We start from the raw sequence: 13,103 nt of genomic DNA, 5'->3' as shown, positions 1-13,103 counted from the left end.
TACCTGCCCTATGTAAGGTTGCTGAGTACGCAGCACCGATTTCCACCAGCTGGGAATCAGAAGGAAAGGAGCAAAATAGCTAGCGTTAGACTGTTCCCATTTATATTCAAAGCCACGAGCATACCTAACTGGAAAGGCATTCTCTTTAAGCCACACAAACTAAAATCCAGTGGAAATGACAGGTCCCTTATAATGCAGGCCAGTGTCTCATCTCAAAGTCCACTCCCCATCATGGGGCACACAACTTCATAATTCCAAATGTCAAGTATTAACCTAGATGGATTAGAGGAGAGGGAGGGGTGGTGAGAAGTCCTAGAGTCAATCTCCAATAACGGCCAAGGCCCTGACCTCTTTGCTCTGTTCTTTCCTGGCCTCCAGAACACAAGGGATCATGGAAAGTCTGAGGTTTACCAAGTGCCTCCAGCTCTGGTGTCCAAGTGTCCAGCAAATTCCTATCTTCTAAAAATGGGTAAGACATTGTGCTCTTCCTAGAACAGACGTACCCATCCCCATTCACATGCTGGCAGGAAATCAGCTACAGACATCTCTCAGGGAAGTCATGGGGAGGAGAGGACCTGGCAGAGGGTTCCAGTTCATTAATGCTACCTCAGAGGGTATAAGAGACCAAATCAGCAGTAATATTTTTAGACTGATTGTTAATTTTCTCTACTTTCACCCTTCTATGCTAGCTCCTGTCGGTTTTACAGCTGAGTCACTGTTCAAATTTTTGGAAGCCTTCCCCAAGAGTACAAAGGCACCTGGAGTGTGATGGCAGCATTAGCAATGGCAACAAGAGCCTGGCACTGAATGCCTGCATTATAAGACCATCTGAGCTTGAGCTTAGCTGAAGGAGAGACTAGCCCCAAGACATGATGGTCAGATATTTGTTATCTAATGGGAATAGTCTAATGGGGAAAAAAATCTAACGGGGAAAATCCAGACCAGGAGCCATTATTTCTAGCCTGTGATATAAGGCCGTATACCTGGAACCCTTCTTCCCTATCACCATCCTTGGTTCTAGGTTGCTTACTCAGGATCTCTCTGAAGGAATAGGAAGGGGGGAGAGTAGCATTCATTCCATGTATGAAAACAGACCACTCTGCCTGTGACCCCAAATCTGCAACTCTATACCCTATCTCTACTGTGGCGGTAATCAGAGTGTGGACTTCCCCCCGACTGTGGATCCCACAAGTTCAAGTTAGTGACAAACACAGCCCTTCTCCCCAGTATAACTCCCAGTCTTGATCATCAGGCAAGTTCCATTACCTGTAGAAAAGACATATTCATGTCCCTTGTAAGGTCAGCACACATCCTGCCCCTGTCACTAACCACCTCAACTTCTTTCTCACCTAGGAGGCCTCCCTGGCCACACTGCTTCCCAGGTTCTCCCTCCTCTCTGCACTAAAAGCTTTCCCAAATAGACTACTTGAGTCCACAATACAGCTCATGCTCCACTGTATGATGAAAACTTTGTATAATTACATCACCGTCCCCTAGAAGTTACAGGGCCCAAGATACTGATCTTTGAAGAATCTGTCCATCCAGCTAAATCAACACAAGCAGGAGGCAGAAGGATGGGAGAGACCTTGTCTGAACTCTGCAGTTAAAAAACAACCAGGATAAACACAGTGGCTCAGCACTCATCATTCATTCAAAAAATATGTATTAGACAGCCATTAGCCAAGCACTGTTGTACTGCTGGGAATACAGTATTGGAGAACTGGGAGTTGAGGAAGATTTACAAGAGACCTGGTTGGGCCGAGGAAGTCCATGTTCCACATGAGAGAGACCTAATCCCGTTCTGAATGTCGCCTCAGAATGGTTGTTTGGAAGATGCTTCAGATGAAAATTGCTTAAGACTCCCCACTCATCTTAGGTTGATCTAGCCTGCAGATCAATGGGGAGCCTGCAAGTGACACAGCACAGGGAACATTCCATTCACTGATTAGCAGTTAGGGTAGAAAACCAGAGTGTGGGCCAGGCACGGTGGCTCACATCTGTAATCCCAGCATTTTGGGAGCCCGAGGCGGGTGGATCACAAGGTCAGGAGTTCAAGACCCGCCTGGCCAAGATGGCGAAACCCCGTCTCTACTTAAAAAAAAAAAAAAATTAGCTCGGTGTGGTGGTGGGCACCTCTAATCCCAGCTACTCAGGAGGCTGAGGCAGAGGATTGCTTGAACCCGGGAGGCAGCGGTTGCAGTGAGCCAAGATTGCACCACTGTACTCCAGCTTGGTCGACAGAGTGAGACTCCATCTCAAAAAAAAAAAAAAAAGAAAAGAAAACCAGAGTGTGAACAGGTTAGTCCTCAAGAGACTTCTAAAGGGGAGTGGGAAAAAACAGACATGCCATCTGGCATCCTTAGACTGCACATCTGGTCTGCCCACTGGGCTTCTGTACAAGGCATCATTAAGAGAGTCCTTGTTTCCAGGTCCCCCACAGTAGTCTCAGTCACCTCACTCTTCTGCTGCATAATGCTGCACACAAAAGAGTCGCAAGGGGGAAGGCAGGAAGACAAATCCAGTGGGTGGTACAGCTGATAAGCTGAGACTCAGGGATCAAGATGGGGCTGGAACTGTCTACCATATGCCCTCACCTTCAGAGATCTCATCAAGGGAGCACATCACCTCTAGCTGAATAGCCCCTAGAGTAGTATATGGTTACTTTAAGTTTTCTCACCCAATATGTTAGAGTTCTGCTAACAGGACCACAGGTGTAACAGGAAGCATATGAGTTTTGTAACCAGAGACCTGGGTTAGAATTCTGAGTCTTCCAGGAGTTGTGTCACTTTGGGCACTTTGTAACCTCCATGAGCCTATTTCCTCATCTGTACAAGCATTAAAATCATGTGATGTACTTAGCACAAAAATTAGTCGATAAATGGTGGTTATTAGTCACTCCATGCCCCATTCCAGGATACTGAGGACAGTTTCCACAGCCCTTCTGTTCCACTACGGATCTTAAGACATTGCAAGCAGGACAAGGGTAGCCCTGGACATGAGAAAGGGTAGCACTGGGGTATGAGAAAAACGCACTTATAACACTCATCTTGCCCCCAAAGTCTTCCTCCCCATCAAGGGGTGGTGCCTCAGGGTAGGCACAGTCTAGAAGAGAAGGACCCCACAAAGTGTTACATCCAAGCCCATGCAGGCCTTGCAGGTACAATTCTCAAAAACAGACTCTATCCCAGGGTCTTCTTGCAGGACTCTGAGGCCAAGGAAATCTAGATAGCAGAAGTACTCTGGCCCCTGGAGAATGGTATCCATGTACCAGCCTCAAGCTAAGAATCCAATGAAAGGTTGTTACAATGAAGAAAATCCTTAGGGGAAAAAATGAAAGCCCCTATCATAGCAGATGCAGCACTCGGTATACCTCCTCATTTGTTTTCCTTTGATAGCCACGGAGATTCTTAAAGGTAACAATTTTATCTTAATCAATGTTGTACTTCCAGTGCTGCACACAACGAATGCTCGATGTTTGCCAGATGAATTTAGCCAACAGCCCTACTATCTCCAACCTTGCTCATTACTTAAGAGTGGTAGAAGATGGTCAGATGTGATGCCATAGCTGCCTTGGGCAATATATCACCAAACAGAGCTCAAGGAATAAGCTTGCATCTTGGTCTCTACACAGAGACAACAGTGTAACAGGGTATCTGCAAGGATAACTCCGAAAATGCCCAGAGCTGTTGAAAGCCTCCTCCCTCACTGAAGCAACTGAGCTGGCTGGTTTTCAGACGGAAAGGCAGTGTAGGCACTGGAATGTGGGCTGCATGTTCCCGCATTGCTGGTGAGGGTACACGATCTGGCACTGCAGCTGGCTGGTGGGAGGGCTGCATCCTACTCCAGGAGGTAGTACCCTCATGTGGGCTTTCCAAGAAGGCCCAGAGCCCAGGGAAAGAAGAGCAATGGCTGTCACCACAGCTCCAAAACCAAAGGCAACATGACGATTAGGGATGGGTGTGTCCTCAACCCTCAGAAAGGAAAACATACCCACACTAACCTGCCTACACAGCCAGATCATACTGCTGGGGCAACTCTGGTTCTGGTCCTTATGAATTCTGAGGCTCAGGCTGCAGTCCCTCCCTGGTCCACAAAATCATGTAATATTTATCACTAAAGTGCTTGGGATGGAAAGTGGAAAAGAAAAACCATTTCTATTTCAGAGACAAACAGCTACAAGCACAGGCCTTTCAGGTGGTGGAGAAGCTGTGGATATTATGACTAGATCCAAGCTACTTTTAATAGCTGAATTTCATAGTAACTTTCAGACCAAGCTCTCCAAGCCCCCAGTGGGGCACACCTGCATTTCTATGGGCCCAATGTTATAATGTATTTCAGAAAGAGCATTGTAGCTTAGAGAATGAGAGCCAAAGAAGGGCTATACTTCAACCTGATGCCAATGAAAGACAGTGCCTTGGTCAAACACTGATCACCCACAGACAGGTGCCCATCTCCTGTGTGAGTTATTCTATCTTTTGCTCAGATACGGTGGAAGTGAGGCCAGGGGAGGCTGGCTTCATAGGCCCCCAAGGTTGGCGTCAAGAACACACAAAACAAAGTACCGTGGTCTCCAGGCATAGAATACCAAACAGTGACACCATACTTCCTTGCCCAGGGGAACAGGGTAGTTGCTGACCTTTCTGGAAAAACCTGAGTCAGCAGAAGGCCAGTACTTCAAGAAACCCTATCTTAACCCAGAGATAGTTACTTAAGGTAAAGCTCTCCCCATCCACATCCACATAAAACACAATTTCAATACCCCTCTCCTAAATGGGGTTTTACCAAAACAACTGGGCATTAAAATGCCTAACAGACACAACGGGCCCAGGCTCTGCAAAGCATTCTAAAAAAAGACCTGCGCCAAACAGGGTGGAGGCCACAGAAATCAACAAGACAGTACCTTGCTGCCATGGCTGCCGGTTCCTGGACCAGGGAGGGAAGGGAAGGACAGCAGGCTTGGTGTTTCCCACTGTCAGTACCAACAGCGAATGGCTGTACCACCCCCTCCCCCCCGCCCCTTACCACCTTTTCATTTTCCTAGAGTATCTGCTGCCAATACCTCTTTATTATAATTTACATAAAGCAAAATATGTAGCTTGTAAGTATACCTGTAGTGTTTAAGTTCACATTTCTTCCTGAATACTCCAAGACTTGTATTTGGGCAACCCTCCTCCTTGTACCACAAGAGGGAAATAAACAGGTAACAGAAGGTATAAGCAGAAGCAATTTAAGGGGGGGCTGCCAAGAAGTCCCTTTAGTTTGTCCCCACTGAACCCTACCAAGAAGACAAGGGATCCTAAAGGGGAGTGGCTCTTCTTTTATCCAGCTGGTCACTCTCAACACAAAGGGAAAAAAAAAAAAAGATTCTCTAGCTGGGAGTTACCCCACCCCACTCACCCTGCCTACCCCTTTCCAGGATCAATGCTCTGAACCCTATGTTAAGTCAATTCCAAATATCTCAGTGCATTATCCAGCCTCATCTGAGGTTAAAATCCTTCCCTTGCCATGATTCAGAGACCACTCACTCTTCATATAACTCCCTGGTTTTTAAAACCACTGAATAATTCTGGTCATCCAGTAATCAACCCCTTAACTCCCCTCCCCCACCTAAAAGTGTTTTGCTTCATCATCTCCAAGACAGGCCTGGGCACCAGGGGGTTAGCTGGATCTTTTCTGCACAAGGCCACCACACCTTGGGGACCCTCCTCAGGGCCACTCCAGGTGCAGACTAACAACTCCAGGGAATTTATCAGGGTAAGTGGAAGAGCCATGCCTGCCTTTACGCGGAGCCATCTGTCCTGCCACACTCACAGCTTGCATTTCCATCTCTTGCAAAACAGCTCCATGTTGTATGTGTGTATGGTGGGGAGTGATGCAAAGGGGAACAGAACAACTGTTGCTGTGGATATCTTCGTTCACCACCCCCATGCATCCCCTTACCCCAGCCAACTCATTCTCTGGCACTCACCCGAGTGTGTGCTGCTCTGGGCTGAGGAATCTGAGTCCTGGGTGCTCCAGGGTCGGTCCCAGCCTGTCAGACTGAGGGACTGCAGGCCAAGGCACAGGTCATTTGCATCTGGGAGGCCACGGGAAGATTCTTGCGCAGAGGTTGGGAAAAGCATCCTGCTTGTAACTGTTTCTTCAGAGTCCTGGAAGTCTGTTTTGGACAGGAGCACAGCAGAAACCTCAGAGTTAAGGGCTGTTTTCCCCAATATTATCAACAGTAAATATTATTAATAATAGTTTCCCCAGGCTCACAGGCCAGACATCCAAGCTGGCTGGATGCTGCAGCCGCTGCCTCTGCACTTTTGGGGACGCTGGAGCAAGAGCAGTTGCCATACAGGCCCCCTCCCCTCACACACACACCCCTATCCCGTCTGCATTACAGACTGGGCCAGCATGTGATCAGGCTGCTGATGCTTCCCGCTGCCAGTGACATCAGCCGGCTGAGCCGTGCAATAGAGAGCGGCATCATCCCTCACAGAACGGGGGAGGAGCAGGAGGGGACGACAGGGAGGAGACTTGCCTCCCAGGGAAAGACAGCACAACAGCTACTTGGAATAGTCCCGGTGCAGTGCCGGTAAGTCTGGGTTGCAAGGCAGCGCCCTCCGGTCTCCAGCAATGGTGGCCAAGCAGCCCTCACGCACGACTGAAGTCCTCTCCGCCAAAGCAGCCAACTGCCTGCTCGTGTGGCTCTGCCCTCCTGCCCCTCCCTTTCCCTCCCCCTGCTCTCCACCCCCAAACCCAAAAACACTCTAGTCCTGGACTCTCTCCAGCTGCTGGCTCAAGCCCTGGCTTTGCAGCCCAATGCAAAGCTTCACAGTCCTGCTAGCAAAAATCTGTGCTCCAAGTGGCCCCTGAGCAGCACCCTGACACAGCAGTGTTTACCACTGAGGAAGAAGATAACCTTCAGAAAAATACTGTACACTTGGACCCTGGGGAACAACACCTGGTGTTCCAGGCTTGTCTAGAGCAGCTTATCACAGAGAAAGGGGGTAAGCGTTGGCAGAGTGGGGGAGAGTCACTGGGCTGTTCCAGGTACACCTCAAAGGACATGGCCCACAACCCACATGCCAGAGTGAGACCTGCCCTGACTAGGATAATCCCTGTGCCCAGGTTCCCTCATCCCAACAAGATGGGTATTAGTCATGAACAGATATAGCGGCTCAGCTCCTCCCCTCCCTCCTGCAACTGTAGGCACAGACTGAGGAAACACTCTCAAAGCAGCATCTGACAAACCAAGAGAAACAGTCTCTGAAGTATCGTTACGCCCTATTAGAAACACCAAACTCTGAAACTTAATCACCTAGCTCTGTCAATATTGCTTCTCTTGCCCTTCCAGGAGCCCTGAGCATGATACAGGGCAGCCATGAGGGCCACTGATGCCTCTAACACCCAGGCCCTCTCTCAGAGGTGCTGCACAAGACCAATGCTTTATTTCTGTGGCCACTCACAGCTCCAGCAACAAAGACTAAGAAAATTCAGCTTCTGGAGCTTCCGCCATTTCCTCTTTGCCATCTCCTCCCACATCGGTCCTTTTCCAACATGAGCCCAGGGTCACTGGGCTTCTTCCTCATAAAGGAGGGTAGGGCAACAGGCCCAGACTCACCAGGCAGGCTGCTCAAACCTGGACTCAGCTGGTAGCACTCCACCTGCTTGTTCTCCCCTGTTGCAAGGAGAAGCAAGCAGATACGGGAAGCATGCCCACCTGGGACCTCCCATGGCAGGGTCGAGAGAATAATGCTGCCACAGAAATAGCTGTTCAGAACTTCCTGCAGTACACCCTGTGTCCACAGGCACTCAGGCATAGCCTAGAAGGGAAAATTATCAGTCTCCTTCCTTTGGAGATTTTTTTTTTTTTAAAGCTTTGCTGCTGTGTCATCCATCCACGTTATTCCTGCTGGCTGTAGATATTCTGCTTGCTCCCTATCTGTGTTTGTCAAAGCCTTGTTCATCACGGCAAAGGCCTAGCAAAAATCACCCATACTGGTGCTGCCCCTACCCCTGACTACTCCCCTCCTGCTTCTCTATGTTCACCCTTCCCTCAAGCTAAGGATATACTTTAGACTTCACCCATACATATTAGTTACCAAAACACAATGCTTCCTTCAAAAACATCCATGTTTAAGTATCTATTCCCCCCTACGCCAAATATCTATATAATCCCCTCATACCCCAATCTGAGGGCATCTATGTCTAGAAGCAGCCATTCTCTACCCATTAAAATCAGGGTGACTGTGCATATGATTACCCCCATCCCTCACGAGGAGAGAATCAACTATGCTCTTGCTACTCAAAATACAGTGTGGCAGACCAGCAATATGAGCATCACCAGGAGCTTGTTATAAATACTGAGTCTCAGGCCCCACCCAAGACTGACAGAATTGAGATCTGCATTTTAACAAGATCCCCAGTTAATATGTATGTATGCAAAAAAAGTTTGAGCAGTCGGGTGTGGTGGCTCATGCCTATAATCCCAGAACTTTGGGAAGATTGCTTGAGCCCAGGAGTTCAAGGCAGCAGTGAGAGCCATGACTGCACCACTGTACTCCAGCCTGGGCGACAAAGTAGTTCCCATCTCAAAAGTTTGAACAGTACTGATGTGTACAACTAACACAATCTTCCTACCCCAAGCTGAAAGACCCCAGGCCTGAGCAACAGGTCTGTTAAACCCATTTAAGACCAAATGGCTACATGCATCCAGGAGCTTGGAGTTCTACACACAGTATAACTCTACCCTCACCCCTACAACCCCCACCACAGACCTCACCTTCCTCCTTATCCAGACATTCCTCAATCTGTTGTTTCTTCCAGATAAAGATTTTCACTACCATTGTAAGATTTCTTCACTAGCTCCAACTCAATGCAGGCCATACCTGTTAAAACCATTAGTGTGGCAGGCTGGAAAAGTCAACAGCTTTAGATGACTGACAGACCTTGCTCTGCTCACCAGGTCTGCCACTGTGTCTTTCTGAGCATCTTTTCTTCTTTAAAGATGCAACAGTAGCCATCTTTTAGGTGTTTTGTGAGGATTAAAGAAAATATTTGAGGCCAGGTGCAGTGGCTCAAGTCTGTAATCCCAGCACTTTGGGAGGCCGAGGCAGGCAGATCGCTTGAGGTCAGGAGTTCAAGACCAGTCTGGCCAACGTGGTGAAAACCTGTCTCTACTAAAAATACAAAAAACATTAGCCAGGCACAGTGGCACACGCCTGCAGTCCCGGCTACTTAGGAGGCTGAGGCAGGAGAATTGCTTGAGCCCAGGAAGGAAAGAGGTTGCAGTGAGCCGAGATCGTGCCACTGCACTCCAGCCTGGGCAACAGAGCTAAACTCGGTCTCAAAAAAAAAAACAAAAAAACAAAAAAAAATCATAAACCATGTTCATGTACTGGAAGACTCAACAGTGCTAAAAAGTGATACCCACAAAATTAATATACAGATGTTCCTCAACTACAGTGGGGTTATTATGGTCTGATAAACCCATTGTAAGTTGAAAATATTATAAACGGAAAATGCATTTAAATACATCTAATTTACTGCACATTATAGCTTAGCCTAGCATACCTTAACTGTGCTCAGAAAACTGACACTAGCCTACAGTAGGGCAAAATAATTTAACACAAAACTTGTTTTATAATAAAGTGATAAACACCTCATGTAATTTATTGAATACTGTAATGAAAATAAAAACAGAAAGGTCGTATGGATAATCAAGGTACAATTTCAACTGAATGCGTATCATTTTCACACCATCATCATGTCAAAAACCTAAGTTGAACCATCCTAAGTCTGGGGCCATCTGCACATCTGTGTAATCCCAATATACCAGACTTAAAGCAATTCATTGGGGAAAAACTTTTTAACAAATGGCACTGGAACACCATATGGGAGGAGGGAATAAACTCTGACCTATATACAAACATTAATTTAGTAGATATCAGAGACGTAAAAGTGAAAGCTAAGTATAAACTACAAAGCCTCTCTAAGAACCTATCTTTGTAACTTGGTAGGGGAGAGGGAGTACATAGAAGCAAGGGTTTCTTTATGTAGAGTACAGAAAGCAATGATTATGGAGAAAGTTGATAAGCTGACCTTATCACAACGAAAAACTTCTGCTCATCAAGATACCACTAAAAAAATAATTACACAAGCCACAATATGTGAGAAAATACCCACAACCATATCTGACAAATCAGTAAAAGAAATCTTAACTGAAAAGTAACAAAATCTCAATTGTTAAAAGGCACAAAATCTGAAAAGCACTTCACAAGGATTATATAAATGGCCAATAAGAACTTCAAAAAGTGCTCAACATCATTAGTCAAAGAAATCCAAGTTAAAACCACAGTGAGACACTACTGCACACCTACTAGATGGCTAAAATTTAAAAGACTGTACCACATCTTGCCGACATTTGATGTTGTCAATCAAAGCTTCGTTACCGTAAATGGTACATCCACCTTGTACTTATGAAAACGCTTATATATGTTCTTCCTTTTCAATGGGAGAAAAGGTACATCCACTTTGAAAAATGGTCTGCCCATTTCTTACACAACTAACACATATTATCTTATGACCCAGAAATTCTACTCCTAGGAATTCAACTAAGAGGAGTAAAAGTGTATGTCTAATAAAACACCTGTGCAAGAATAGTCATAGCAGCTTTATTCATAATCACCCAAACGTGGATTCAGTCCATGTGAGAATCAACAGAACAAAATGTAGTACATGCATATACCATACTATTATTCAGCAATAAAAAGGAATAATACAGGCAACAATAAGATAATTATGGTGAGTGGAAAAAGCCGTTCATAAGTTACATATGTATATAATTCCACTTATTTGAATTTTTAGAGCAGACAAAACTAATAAATGGTGAAAAAAATCAGGTGGTTGCCTCTGGCAGGAAGTAGGCAGGTAGATTAGGAAGGGGTACAAGGAAAGTAGCTGAGGTGATGCTAACAGTGTGTATATTTTGATGAGAGTGAGGATACATCAGTCAGAACGGATCTAATGACACATTTAGAATTTGTGCTCCTCACTGCATATAAATTTTACCTCAAAAAAGTTATAAACAAATATAGTATTGAATACTAGTTAATGATATGCATGGTGAAGGATTTTGGGGTAAACTGTAGCAATGTCTACAATTTAAAGATATGTGATAAGGCAAATATGACAAGATGTTCACTGTTCAATCTAGGTGGTATTACAGGTGTTCACTTTGTAATTCTTTTAGCTTTTATGTATGCTTGAAAATGTTACTAAAATGTTGAGAAAAAAATAAAGTCAGACTTTTTCTGAAAAAATGAAAGTCTGACTGAACTAATTGATTTGACAATAAGAACTGACTCCAGGCTGGGTGTGGTGGCTCACACGTGTAGTCCCAGCACTTTGTGAGGCCAACGCAGGTGGATAGCTTGAGCCAATGAGTTTGAGACCAGCCTGGGCAACATGGCAAAACCCCATCTGTAATAAAAATACAAAAAATCAGCCGGGCATGGTGGGTGCACACTTGTAGTCACAGCTACTTGGGTGGCTGAGGTGGAAGGATTGCTTGAGCCTAGGAGGCGGAGGATGCAGTGAGCTGAGATCATGCCACTGCACTCCAGCCTGGGTGACAGAGTGAGACCCTGTCTCCAAAAACAGAACTGACTCCATTAAATGAGGCATTATAGTAGAAATTTTTTTCTGTAAATAAAGTTAAATCTATAGGCCCATGGCTTTGACAAAACATACTTAAAGCAAATGGTAAGATTAAATCATTTTTAAATAGCATGTTGGCAAAGGTGTGTTTTGTTTTGTTTTTGCAGCTGAGGCTATAGGCACACCACTATGTCCAACTATTTTTATTGTTTTGTAGAGACAGAGTCTCACTATGTTGGCCAGGCTGGTCTCGAACTCCTGGGCTCAAGGGATCCTCCCACCTCAGGCTCTCAAAGTGCTGGGATTACATGTGTGAGCTACTGTGCCTGACTGCAAAGGTGTATTTTTAAACTAACTTAAAATTTTTTTTTTTAATTTCCTACAAATGTTGCACAAAAACTATTTTAAGTTTTCTCAATCTTTTAAGTATACTGAATTAAGGTGTGTCTAAGTGAAGGACAGACATAGTAGTAATCTCAAATCTGTTTTTATTTTTTGAGATGGATTTTTAGAAACAGAATCTTGCTCTGTCAGGCGGGAATGCAGTGGCATAAACACAATTCACTGCAGACTAGACTTCCAGGTTTAAGAGATTTTCCTACCTCAGCCTCCCAAGTAGCTGGGACTACAGGTGCATGCCACCATACCTGGCTAATTTTTTGGGGGGGTATATTTTTGTAAAGACAGGGTCTTGCTATGTTGCCCAGGCTGTTCTCAGACTCTTGAGCTCAAGTGATCTGCCTGCCCCAGCCTCACAAAGTGCTGGGATTACAGGTGTGAGCCATTCAGCCTCATCTGAAAAATATAGCATTGATAAAGCTATATTGGGCCAGGCACGGTGGCTCACGCCTGTAATCCCAGCACTTTGGGAGGCTGAGGCAGGTGGATCACGAGGTCAGGAGATCGAGACCATCCTGGCTAACACGGTGAAACCCCATCTCTAATAAAAATACAAAAAATTAGCCAGGCATGGTGGCAGGTGCCTGCAGTCCCAGCTAATCGGGAGGCTGAGGCAGAAGAATGGCGTGAACCCAGGAGGCGGAGCTTGCAGTGAGCCGAGATCGCGCCACTGTACTCCAGCCTGGGCGACAGAGCGAGACTCCGTCTCAAAAAAAAATAAAAAATAAAAAAGCTACACTGATAAAGCATTATTGGTATAGTTAGGAAACTGAGTAATTCCATGTCTGGTATGACTAGGTAAAACGTCTTTTAACAAATTAGCTGGTTTTCAGTTCTTTCTTTTCAACAAATATGAAGGAGGAATGAACACAACTATCAGCCAGTAGATGACTAAAAATAATAATACATGACTAATTTTTTGCACAGAACTAAATCAAAAAATTGTATAAACTAGTTCATTCCCCATCTACTTATTTTATGTGAACAAGTTTACTCAGGGCACAAACCTATGGAAACAAAATGTATATATACAGTGTTGAAAATCCCAAGTTGGTGGG

General features: G+C 45.4%; 1 protein-coding gene across 12 annotated transcripts in view; it reads right to left on the bottom strand.

Moving 5' to 3' along the window:
* The window catches only part of CPEB1 (cytoplasmic polyadenylation element binding protein 1), a 104,493-nt gene that overhangs the window by 22,135 nt on the left and 69,255 nt on the right, over window positions 1-13,103 (bottom strand). For 11 of the 12 annotated variants that reach the window (XM_055098885.2, XM_034939320.3, XM_034939318.3 and 8 more), the window contains one exon: window positions 5,969-6,157. In XM_055098885.2, the coding sequence (XP_054954860.1) occupies window positions 5,969-6,122 (154 nt within the window). In that variant the 5' untranslated portion in view covers window positions 6,123-6,157. Of the gene's footprint in view, window positions 1-5,968; window positions 6,158-6,258; window positions 6,376-13,103 lie in introns of those variants that run through there. The other variant, XM_063596889.1, reaches the window with a different exon arrangement.

This window comes from Pan paniscus, chromosome 16, assembly GCF_029289425.2.
Source record: "Pan paniscus chromosome 16, NHGRI_mPanPan1-v2.0_pri, whole genome shotgun sequence".
In the NCBI taxonomy this organism is placed as follows: domain Eukaryota; kingdom Metazoa; phylum Chordata; class Mammalia; order Primates; family Hominidae; genus Pan; species Pan paniscus.
Note: the sequence above shows the minus strand (reverse complement) of the source record. Positions and strands in the feature narration are given on the sequence as shown.